The following is a 13,805-nucleotide window of genomic DNA, read 5'->3' as shown; positions in this document are numbered from 1 at the left end:
TAGATGATAAAAAAAAATTTGTTGCATTTTATTTTACAGTACGTAAACCTGTATTACCTGTACTTACAGTGTTCTTACCTAAGAAAGTACTGGGTAATATAAAGTAACGACATGGGTTAGGTTTAGGGGTAGGTTCAGGGCTAGTGCCTAGTTATTACATAGTTATTGCAATTACTATAATAAGTACGTAGTATGTAACTGTAAAATAAAGTGCTACCGAATCATTGTTATTGTTTGGAAGAGCTTTTACATATGAAGTATGCTTATAATGCCTAAAAATGTTGTCTAGCTAGGCAGCGATTTATTTTTGGAAACTGTTCTTATTTTCCAAGCCTGTTGCAAATCATGATTGCAGACAGGTTAATATCATAGGAATTGGGGAAATATCACGTAAATTGCCAATTGCTGATTGGCTGTCAATGTTTTTATCATTCACCAGTTGGAAAAAATCATTATTGTTTGATTTTTATCGATAATCTTTATCGTTATTGTACTTGTTTTGAATGGGCCTTAATTTAAAATAGGCATAATTTTCTTTATGCAAAATATGCCTATAAGAATAATGCACTGTGTGTAAGAATGCTGTTCTTGTTTTCCAGGCCGGTTCCAAAAGGAGATGAGAGGAAGAGAGCGTGTCTGAAGGCGCTGTCAGAAATCAAAGTTCAGCCAGGTCATTTTACAATATATCTGAATAGTTACTTGTGATAAGAGTAATTGCTCTTATATAACTTGGGTATTTGTCATTGATCTGTTCATAACTTTTCTAACACTGTTATCAGGATGCTATTTGCCAAGCAATCCAGAAGCCATCGTCCTCGATATCGACTACAAGTCAGGAACACCTATGCAGAGGTATCACAGCTCACACACACACACTTGTTCTTTTGTTCACATGCTATCTCCAGTATTGGCAACATGTGTTTACATTGCACATGTGATTTATGAAGTCGTTAACATTAGCTTGTTTTTACAGTGCTGCCAAAGCCCCGTATCTGGCGAAATTCAAAGTTAAGAGGTGTGGAGTTAGCGAGCTTGAAAAAGAGGGTGAGTTACACATGAATTGATGGTAATGTATATTCAGTTTCTGCATTATCCTCCTGAGCGGCCCATTGTCTGTGTGCAGGTCTGCGCTGCCCGTCAGACTCTCCGGATGAAGGTGAAGAGAGTTCAGAGATGGCTCAAAAGGTCTGCTGGCAGGCGGCCATCTTTAAAGTGGGCGATGATTGCCGACAGGTCAGTCAGTATCATGGGAAACATGCATCGGTTTATTTTTTGGGACAAATTTAAATGTAAATGGGTGAATCTCACGAATCCTCTGAAGTCTGTATCATATTTTACTCCAAAATAAAAAAATAAAAGAAATAAGAAATTGTAGGACTATGCTGATGTTTTACATTTTCCCCTAAAAATCTCATTAGTGTATTGCAAAAAAAAATCTAATTCTCATTACTGTAATAATGGAAATATGAAAAATAGGTCAATATATTATTTACAAAATATTAAATAATAATAAATATTTTAGATATATATACACTACCGTTTAAAAATGTGTGGGTCAGTAATTTATTTATTTATTTTTTAAATGCAATTAATACTTTTATTCAGCAAGGATGCAACAAAATGATTAAAATTGACATTAAAAACATTTATAATGTTACACATTTTTTTTATTTCAAATCAATGCTTTTCTTTTGACCTTTCTATACATCAGAGAATCCTTAAAGGAAATGCATCATGATTTCCACAAAAATATGAAGCTGCACAACTGTTTTCAACATTGATAATAATAATCATAAATGTTTCTTGAGCAGAAAATCATCATATTAGAATGATTTCTGAAGGATCATGTGACACTGAAGACTGGAGTAATGATGCTGAAAATTCAGCTTTGATCACAGGAATAAATTATATTTTACAATTTATTCACATAGAAAATCAATTATTTGAAATTCTAATAATATTTCACAATATTAAGATTTTTTATTAAAAAAATTTATTAAATAAATGCATCCTTGGTGAGCATAAAAGACTTCTTTCAAAAACATTTAAAAAATCGTTCCGACCCCAAACTTTCGAATGGTAGTGTTGTATATATTTCTATATATTACAAGTAAAAGTAAAACATTTGGACAAATTACAATTGACAATATCTGAGAGAAAATGCTTAATTGTCATGATGTAATTATTAATGTATACTATGAATGCACTGTTAGTTAAAAGCATATCCAATGCATGTTGGGGTGAAATGTGACCTTCATGGGGTTTCATGAAATTCACCCAAATAATTATTCTCCAATAAATTGATTGATTGATTTTGTTTCTCTTGTATCAGGACATGCTCGCTCTTCAGATCATCGGTCTCTTCAAGAACATCTTTCAGCTCGTGGGTTTGGACCTGTTTGTGTTCCCGTACAGAGTGGTGGCCACCGCTCCTGGAGTGAGTGACCCCTGACCCCTTCCTGTGAGACTTCATGTTGCTATCCTGCTGAAGTTCTGCTCACCTGGACTCCCTGTTTGATTCTTTTCAGTGTGGCGTGATCGAATGCATTCCCGACTGCAAGTCCCGTGATCAGCTCGGCCGGCAGACCGACTTCGGCATGTACGACTACTTCAGAAACCAGTACGGGGACGAGTCCACGCTGGCCTACCAGAAGGTGACAACCATTTGCTTCAGGAAATGTCATAGATTCATTTTATTTTGTCTGTATTACCATCCTTCCAGATAGATAGATATATACAGTACAGGCCAAAAGTTTGGAAACATTACTATTTTTAATGTTTTTGAAAGAAGTTTCTTCTGCTCATCAAGCCTGTATTTATTTGATAAAAAATACAGAAAAAAAATGTAATATTGTGATATATTATTACAATTTAAAATAATTGGTTTTCAATTTATTATACTTTAAATTATCATTTATTTCTGTGATGCACAGCTGAATTTTCAGGATCATTACTCCAGTCTTCAGTGTCACAGGTGACATTCAGTCTATCACATGATCCTTTAGAAATCATTCTAATATTCTGATTTATTATGAGTGTTGGACACAGTTCTGCTGCCTAATATATTTGATGAATAAAAGGTTAAAAAGAACTGCATTTATTCAAAATAAAAAAATATTTTCTAATAATATAAATCTTCTTTACTATCACTTTTTATCAATTTAACACATCCTTGCTGAATAAAAGTATTGATTTATTTAAAAAATATATATATAATAATTACTGACCCCAAATTACTGACCAGTAGTGTATATTGTTGTTACAAAAGATTTCTATTTTTAAAAAATTTGCTTCTTTTTTTTTTTCATTTTTCTTTTTCTTTTTATTCATCAAAGTATCCTAAAAAAGTATCACAGGTTTTAAGCAAAAATATTAAGCAGCAGAACTGTTTCCAACTTTGATAATGAATCATCATATTAGAATGATTTCTAAAGGATCATGTGATAGACTGGAGTAATGATCCTGAAAATTCAGCTTTGCATCACAGAAATAAATGATAATTTAAAGTATAATAAATTGAAAACCAATTAACATAATATTACATTTTTTTTCTGTATTTTTGATCAAATAAATGCAGGCTTGATGAGCAGAAGAAACTTCTTTCAAAAACATTAAAAATAGTAATGTTTCCAAACTTTTGGCCTGTACTGTGTATATATATATACACACACACAAGTGCACAACTATGAATCTGCACCATCATATAGACCTCAAATCAATTTAAACCAAGAAATATTACAACTGCAATGACTTTTTGTGTGTTTATCAAAAGTGTGTGAACAACATGAACATCTGATGTGAATGAAAATCCCACACTTGAGAGAATAGAAAATGATAAACATACTTTGCTTCGGGTTTTTCTCAAGCTAATGTGTTTTTATTAAGTTGCTTATGCATCTGATGGCTCATTTTTAATGCATTTTTTGTTGCTTCCCTCTTTTAAAGGCTCGATATAACTTCATCCGCAGTATGGCCGCGTACAGTCTGCTGCTCTTCCTGTTACAAATCAAAGACAGACACAACGGCAACATCATGCTGGACAGCAAAGGCCATCTTATCCACATCGGTCAGTCGGGTTAAACCACACTAGCAATTTTGTAGCATTTTATTTTTCCCCCAAATTCCACATATAATGTTAGTTATTGTTTCTTGCACCATCATTTGACTCCTCCTCCTTGTCCTCCCGCTTTCTGTTGCTGTTTTTGCTACTGTTAGATGCTGTTTATACGTCGTGCAAGTAGTGGCAGATACTATTTGCACCTCAGTGTTTTGTTGTACATTATAAAACAGTATGCAATAATAACAAATTATTCAGTGCATGTGATTATAGTTATTAAAATCATAAATGGATTCCGCCTTATTGAGACATTACGTGTCCCTGTCCCTTAAGCCCTCTCTTACACCTAGCCCTAACACTACCTGATGAACACGTTATTCCCTCTGTTAAATACCCATTAGGCACTTTACTTCCACTTTTCCGATATTTTCTTAATTTTTATTTAAAATAAACTCCTCTCCCAGCTGATATGCGATGGGGAAAAGGGAGAAGAGCAAGTTTGGTAAAAGGCGGATTTAAACTCGGGTCAAAAGCTAATGCCGCCTGCCTTATTCTTGTTACAAGTGGGATTTGTTTTGTAGTTTTGTCAGGCTCAATAGACAGTGGTGGGCGGATTTAGTGTAAATAACCTCTGCCAACAACAGACACTCACTCCGTTAAGATGTATATGACCTCTTATGATTGGCTAACTAGCCTACCAGTGTTAGTTAAGTATTTTTTATTTTCTATTATAGTCTATAAAAGTATTAATATTTTGAATTGGAGTTATAATGCCATTCAAAAGGTTTAGATCAGTATGATTTATTTATGTTTTTGAAAGAGTCTCTTTCTGCTCACCAAGACTCCATTGATTTGATCAAAATACAGTAAAAACAGTAATAGTGTGAAATATTTGTACAATTTAAAATAACTCTTTTCTATGTGAATATACAGTAAACTGTAATTTATTCCTGTGATCAAAGCTGATTTTTCAGCATCATTACTCCAGTCTTCAGTGTCACATGATCCTTCAGAAATCACTCTAATATGATGATTTGCTGCTCAAGAAACATTTCTGATTATTATCAGTGTTGAAAACATTTTTTTTTCAGGATTCTTTGATGAATAGAAAGTTCAAAAGAACAGCATTTATTTGAAATAGAATCTTTTGTAACATTATAAATGTCTTTACTGTCACTTTTGATCAATTTAATGCATTCTTGCTGAATAAAAGTATTAATTTCTTTCAAAAAAAAAAAAAAAATCTTTTAAATGGTTGTGTATGTTACAAAACCTTTCTATTTATATATATTAGGTATAATTTTTTATTTTTTTAGTTCAGGTTTTGCTTTAATTTATTTCCAGTTTGCCATTTAGAGCTTCAACTTACTGCCATGGCAACCTTTCTAAGTTCTAATATTTATTTTGTTTTATTTTAGCAATTAATAAAAATGTTTTTAACAGTTTGATAAAATCCCTGGTAACTACTACATATTACTATTTTTTAAATATTATATCTATAGTACATCATTTTCATTATATAAGCTCAATAATTATTCCATTTTTTATTTCAGATAATTTTAATCATTCCATATAATATACAAAAATAAGTACAATTATTTAATGTTTGATTTATAATTTTTTTTTTTTTTAAACAAGATGAAATGACTGAGTTTGTGTTTTATATTTGTAGACTTCGGCTTCATGTTTGAGAGTTCTCCGGGTGGGAATCTGGGCTGGGAGCCGGACATCAAGCTGACCGACGAGATGGTGATGATCATGGGCGGCAAGATGGAGGCCACACCCTTCAAATGGTTCATGGAGATGTGTGTGCGCGGATACCTGGCCGTAAGGTGAGACGGGCCGCTGTTCAATATTTCAGAATCCTCAGAGATGATAGATTAGGTCAGACGTGTTGACACTTGAGTGTGTCTGGGAAGGATTTGGGCTGCAAACCAACCGAATATTTTAAAGGGGTCCTATTCTGCTTTTTTCTATGTTCATCTTTCTTTAAGTGTGTAATGTTGCTGGTTGAGCATTAAAAAGCTCTAAAGCACAATGTCCCTCCAGTGGGAGTTCTTCTCTATATCAGTGTCAGTGTTTCTGAACTCCCTGAAACGCCTCCATTGTAGTCTTGAGTTTCTTCCGGGAACGAACACGTCACAATATTCCTCATTTAAATAATTCATATGCAGAATAAAGGGGCGGGGCCTGGTTGAGTTAGTTAGTAGTGTGTTAAACTGGCGGTTATGATAAGGGGCGGGACATTTACCAAACACACTCGCCACACTTCACCAATCACAACACACTGCTCCAGCCGACCAATCAGAGCACAGTGTGCTTTTCAGAAGGAGGGGCTTCATAGAGACAGGAACTAAACAGACCTTGAAAAAGGGCATAATAGGTCAACTTTAAAATTGCATAGGGTTTGTTTTCTATCATTAGCTGGTTTATAATTATTCGATTTTACATTTCATGCCTGTTTTTGAAATCCTTTTTATAAAATACTCTTTTTGATATTCAGTAATATTATCAATTTGACTGCACTGACACTTTTAGATGAGAACAAAACCTGACCTAAATTGAGCTGAATAATGACACTATTATCTTGTGTAGAGCTGCTTCATAACTGAAGACAATTTGTTTCATAATTGATGAACTCTGTTATTGAACTGAACTGAATCAACATTGAGCTTGTACTGAATAACGACACTATCGTCTTCTGTAGAACTGCTTTATCAATGAATTAAAACTGCCTTGAAACAATCTATATGGTATAAAGCGCTATAGAAATAAAGGTGACTTGTTTTAATGGTTTATCTCAGGCCGTATATGGATGCTGTCGTGTCATTGGTGACGTTGATGCTGGACACGGGGTTGCCCTGCTTCAGAGGACAGACTATCAAACTCCTGAAGTACGTTCCTGAATATTAAATCATAATTTAACGCTCGAATCTGTCATTTATTCCTCTGAAACACTGATCGTTGTTCGTTGTGTTCTGCAGGCAAAGGTTCAACCCCAACATGAGCGAGAAGGAAGCTGCGGCCTTCATGATTAAAGTCATCGAGCGCTGCTTCCTCAGTAGCAGGTAACAAACATCACTTTTGTCACGTGATATTCAAAGAAAGAGTTTAATTGTGAATTTAGTAACACTTTTATTTAACATTGGTTATTGCATTTTACCTAACATTGAGCAATACATCTTTGTTAACATTAGTTCAATGAAAAAAAACAAATGTTCATTGTTAGTTCAAGTTACAGTAGTGGCCAAAATTGACATCTTCACCTTTTATTAAAATATTTTTGAAAAATTAATATAGTTGTGCTTGAAGTCGATTGTTTTATTTGTGATAATAACGCAATGAAACGTTTTATATCGAAATTCTGTGTTTCTCCGATACAGGAGCAAAACCTATGACATGCTGCAATACTACCAGAACCAGATCCCGTACTGAGACCGGACTCGCACATCCGCCTTCCACCCGACTTCTCTTCACCGGCCTCAGATTGAGATCAGTAGTCATTATCAGTCTATTACAATCCTTTATGATGAGCACTTTATAGATCTGAATAATTCACCCACTCTGATTGGCTCAGATGGCAGCGTCCAGGTGTGTCACTTCCTGTCCGGCGTCCTCAGGGCCTCTCTAGTGATCCGCTGTACTCCAAAAGCTGCATGTGTGTCCTCTTATGTCCCTTTAAGGCATCGGCCATGATGGTTTCTGACATTCCATGCGTATGAATACATCCTTTAACTCTACTTGAATCTTTACTGGGTTCAGTTGCGTCACCCAGGAAGCCATTTCTAAGACTATGGCACGAATTGCACTGTAGATTGTGTGTGCCGTCAGCAAACGACCTGTGTTATGCAATACATCAGTGTTTGTGCGTTGTGTTTTGTCTGTACGTTGTGTTCGGCGATTTGTGTGTTTGTGATTTTGTCTTGTTTTCCCAGAAAATAATATCTAAACATTCTTCAAGCCAAATGACTCGAGACTCGTTTTATGAACATTCATTTAGTCTATGCTTAAAACAAGACACAAAATCTGCCAGTGGGGTCAGAAAAATAACTTTCTTGCTGACCCCATTGGGAGATATTGTTTCTTGTTTTGAGCAAAAACTTATTTTCATAAAACAAGACTTAATATCTTGAGTCATTTTGCTTCTTGATTTAAGAATGTTTACATATTTGTGCTGGAAAACAAGACAGAAATACTGAGCAAGAAAATAATTTCTTTGCAGTGATGAATGGGTGAATCTCACGAAACCTGTCGGGAAGAAGTCGGAAAGTTATAGAAATTAGAGATTTTCTAGAAAATTGTCTATTTTTTGGGACTGTTAAGTTTTTTGTATTGCATTGTGACTGTGCATAGCACATTTTTAACCACAATTTTTTTATCAATATAATGCAAAATGTCACTTATTAATATTTATGTTATGGTGGTATTTGTTGCACTGCCTTTAATTTGTGTTAATTTAAATAAAGAAAAATTTACAGTTTTTTTTTTTTTTTTCACTATAATACCAAAAATATTTACTGTATTTTACTGAGAATCTGGATTGAGAGAATGAGAAAAAATGAAAAAAAAAAAACTAATACACTGTCTGAATGCATTACAGAGAATAAGAATAATAATGCAATTAATACAAATAATAATAAAAAAAAATATGCAAAATATCTTAATGCTCCTGAAAATAGGCCTTTCTTTATGCGAAATATCAATACGGTTTTCGTGGGATTCACTCAGAGATGTTGTTTGTGCGTTTACTCCTAACAGGGATCTTCAACCCAAAAAGAAAATGTAGTTTACTGACCTTACAGAATATCTGGTGATCATTATGTGTGTCATTTGGCATGTACTTTTCTTAACAAAAAAAAAAAAAAGATCTAATTTCATAGTGGTTTAAATAGGGAACTGCGAGTGTTCTGTTCATTTCGTCGATGAAAGATTTGCTGTATAGTTGCGATTCCTCATATGCTGTCGTAGTTTTCTACTCGCTGTCGGTGAATAGATATAAAATAATCTCTACACACTAGAGACGAAAGCTTTAGTCCTCTGAATACTTTTCGTTTACCGTTACTCAAAGATAAGAGCTTATTTTAGCTGTTTAGCAACTATAGATTCTAGAAGCTATACTCAAGTTCATCTGTATGTGTGTGTATATATATATATATATATGTGCGTCTGATATTTGTGACAATAAGAAATATGCCAGGAAAGACTTTATTTCTGTGTATGTTAAAGTTTCATCTGTTTATTTAGTGTTTTAATTGGTTTGCATCACCATTGACAATCATGTTGCTTGTTGAATTGTGTCCTGTGTTCATGCATTTACAGTTCAGTCATGAAATATTCACGTTTGAGAGAAGCGTCACAACATGCTGGGAACGTTTCTTAACCTCACGGAGAGCCGTCGCTACTGATATACGCCGTTTGTCCACGTTTGCACTTTTAACATTTCATTGCTGTCGGTGTAATCAATCAAATGTATTTGTGAAGAGAAATGGACCTGAAATGACCTATTAAAATATAAACACTTGGACAAAAATGTTCTCCTTGATTGCGTTCCATTATTCATCATAGACACTCGAACCTGATCCGTCTCTTCTGTGTGTGTGTGTGTGTTACACCTCGAGGACGCTTTAGTCATTAATATTGAATTGCTTGCTGTAGCCGAGCGCAGAACTGCTGAGCTAATCCTGCTAAGAGTGACGGTCACTTTTATGAAGCTCACACACGCAACACTTACAAACTCCTCATTAAACCCTTCGAAAATCCAACTGGACGAGTCATGTTTGAACACTGTGAAATAAAGCCATAAGCCACAAGAGTCTTTGCATAATGTATAAGAACAGTCCTTACTAGTAAAACTGTAATGCAAAGCAGATTAGCAATATGATAAAGACATAAATAATGTTCAGTTTTATTGGCATAAACTTCTACATAAATATATATATATATATACACATACACACATATATATACACACATATATATATATACACACATACATATATACACAAACATATATACACATACATACACACACATACATACACACACATATATATATACATACATATATACACACACATATATACACATACATATATATATACATACATATATACACACACATATATACACATACATATATATATACATACATATATACACACACATATATACACATACATATATAAACATACATATATACACACATATATACACATACATATATAAACATACATATATACACACACATATATACACACACATATATAAACATGCATATATACACACACATATATACACATACATATATAAACATACATATATACACACACACATATATACACACACATATATACACACACATATATATATACATACATATATACACACACTTATATACACATACATATATATACATACATATATACACACACATATATACACACACATATATACACATACATATATAAACATACATATATACACACACATATATACACACACATATATACACACACATATATACACACACATATATACACACACATATATACACACACATATATACACACACATATATACACACACATATATACACATACATATATACACACACATATATACACACACATATATACACACACATATATACACACACATATATACACACACATATATACACACACATATATACACATACATATATACACACACATATATACACATACATATATACACACACATATATACACACACATATATACACATACATATATACACACACATATATACACATACATATATACACACACATATATACACATACATATATAAACACACATATATACACACACATATATACACACACATATATACACATACATATATATACATACATATATACACACACATATATACACATACATATATATATACATACATATATACACACACATATATACACATACATATATATAAACATGCATATATACACACACATATATACACATACATATATAAACATACATATATACACACACATATATACACACACATATATATATACATACATATATACACACACTTATATACACATACATATATATACATACATATATACACACACATATATACACACACACATATATACACATACATACATATATATATACATACATATATACACACACATATATACACATACATATATAAACATACATATATACACACACATATATACACACATATATACACACACATATATACACACACATATATACACATACATATATACACACACATATATACACATACATATATACACATACATATATAAACACACATATATACACACACATATATACACACACATATATACACATACATATATATACATACATACATATATACACACACATATATACACATACATATATATACATACATACATATATACACACACATATATACACACACATATATACACATACATATATACACATACATATATACACATACATATATACACACACATATATACACACACATATATACACATACATATATACACACACATATATACACACACATATATACACACACATATATACACACACATATATACACATACATATATACACACACATATATACACACACATATATACACATACATATATACACACACATATATACACACACATATATACACACACATATATACACACACATATATACACACACATATATACACACACATATATACACACACATATATACACACACATATATACACACACATATATACACACACATATATACACACACATATATACACACACATATATACACACACATATATACACACACATATATACACATACATATATACACACACATATATACACACACATATATACACACACATATATACACACACATATATACACACACATATATACACACACATATATACACACACATATATACACACACATATATACACACACATATATACACACACATATATACACATACATATATACACATACATATATACACATACATATATACACACACATATATACACACACATATATACACATACATATATACACACACATATATACACACACATATATACACATACATATATACACACACATATATACACATACATATATACACACACATATATACACACACATATATACACATACATATATACACATACATATATACACATACATATATACACACACATATATACACACACATATATACACATACATATATATACATACATACATATATACACACATATATACACATACATATATATATACATACATATATACACACACATATATACACATACATATATAAACACACATATATAAACACACATATATACACACACATATATACACACACACATATATACACACACATATATACACACACATATATACACACACATATATACACATACATATATAAACATACATATATACACACACATATATACACATACATATATAAACATACATATATACACACACATATATACACACACATATATACACACACATATATACACATACAGTACAGGCCAAAAGTTTGGAAACATTACTATAATTAATGTTTTTGAAAGAAGTTTCTTCTGCTCATCAAGCCTGCATTTATTTGATCAAAAATACAGAAAAAAATGTAATATTGTGATATATTATTACAATTTAAAATAATTGGTTTTCAATTTATTATACTTTAAATTATCATTTATTTCTGAGATGCAAAGCTGAATTTTCAGGATCATTACTCCAGTCTGTCACATGATCCTTTAGAAATCATTCTAATATGAAGATTCATTATCAAAGTTGGAAACAGTTCTGCAGCTTAATATTTTTTCATAACCTGTGATACTTTTTTAGGATACTTTGATGAATAAAAAGTAAAAAAAAAAAAAAAAAGCAAATGTTTTAAAAATAGAAATCTTTTGTAACAGCAATATACACGACTGGTCAGTAATTTGGGGTCAGTCATTTTTTTTTCTTTCTTTTTTTGAAATAAATCAATACTTTTATTCAGCAAGGATGTGTTAAATTGATAAAAAGTGATAGTAAAGAAGATTTATATTATTAGAAAATATTTTTTTCTTTTGAATAAATGCAGTTCTTTTTAACCTTTTATTCATCAAATATATTAGGCAGCAGAACTGTGTCCAACACTCATAATAAATCAGAATATTAGAATGATTTCTAAAGGATCATGTGATAGACTGGATGTCACATGTGACACTGAAGACTGGAGTAATGATCCTGAAAATTCAGCTTTGCATCACAGAAATAAATGATAATTTAAAGTATAATAAACTGAAAACCAATTATTTTAAATTGTAATAATATATCACAATATTTAAAAAAAAATCTGTATTTTTGATCAAATAAATGCAGGCTTGATGAGCAGAAGAAACTTCTTTCAAAAACATAAAAAATAGTAATGTGTCCAAACTTTTGGCCTGTACTGTACATATACATATATTGCATCTAACATAAAAGTTCATAATATATGTGTACATGTATACATATAGTATATGTACAGTACCGGTCAAAAGTTTGGAAACACATTTACTATTTTTAATGTTTTTGAAAGAAGTCTCTTATGTTCATCAAGCCTTAAGGCTGCATTTATTTGATCAAAAATACAGTAAAACAGTAATATTGTGAAATATTATTACAATTTAAAAATTATCG

The 13,805-nt window shown here is 31.7% G+C and overlaps 1 protein-coding gene across 4 annotated transcripts in view; it reads left to right on the top strand.

The window, feature by feature from the left end:
• Positions 1 to 9,591, top strand: part of pi4kaa (phosphatidylinositol 4-kinase, catalytic, alpha a) — a 47,324-nt gene extending 37,733 nt beyond the window's left edge. For all 4 annotated transcript variants that reach the window (XM_082157639.1, XM_082157637.1, XM_082157638.1 and 1 more), the window contains exons 45-55: positions 600 to 670; positions 780 to 852; positions 974 to 1,044; positions 1,124 to 1,233; positions 2,333 to 2,437; positions 2,529 to 2,654; positions 3,946 to 4,066; positions 5,730 to 5,889; positions 6,862 to 6,951; positions 7,042 to 7,125; positions 7,441 to 9,591. In XM_082157639.1, the coding sequence (XP_082013765.1) occupies positions 600 to 670; positions 780 to 852; positions 974 to 1,044; positions 1,124 to 1,233; positions 2,333 to 2,437; positions 2,529 to 2,654; positions 3,946 to 4,066; positions 5,730 to 5,889; positions 6,862 to 6,951; positions 7,042 to 7,125; positions 7,441 to 7,492 (1,063 nt within the window). In that variant the 3' untranslated portion in view covers positions 7,493 to 9,591. The remainder of the gene's footprint in view (positions 1 to 599; positions 671 to 779; positions 853 to 973; positions 1,045 to 1,123; positions 1,234 to 2,332; positions 2,438 to 2,528; positions 2,655 to 3,945; positions 4,067 to 5,729; positions 5,890 to 6,861; positions 6,952 to 7,041; positions 7,126 to 7,440) is intronic.
• The last annotated feature ends 4,214 nt before the right edge of the window (positions 9,592 to 13,805 follow it).

Source organism: Leuciscus leuciscus (assembly GCF_965113295.1).
Source record: "Leuciscus leuciscus genome assembly, chromosome: 24".
Lineage (NCBI taxonomy): Eukaryota > Metazoa > Chordata > Actinopteri > Cypriniformes > Leuciscidae > Leuciscus > Leuciscus leuciscus.
Note: the sequence above shows the minus strand (reverse complement) of the source record. Positions and strands in the feature narration are given on the sequence as shown.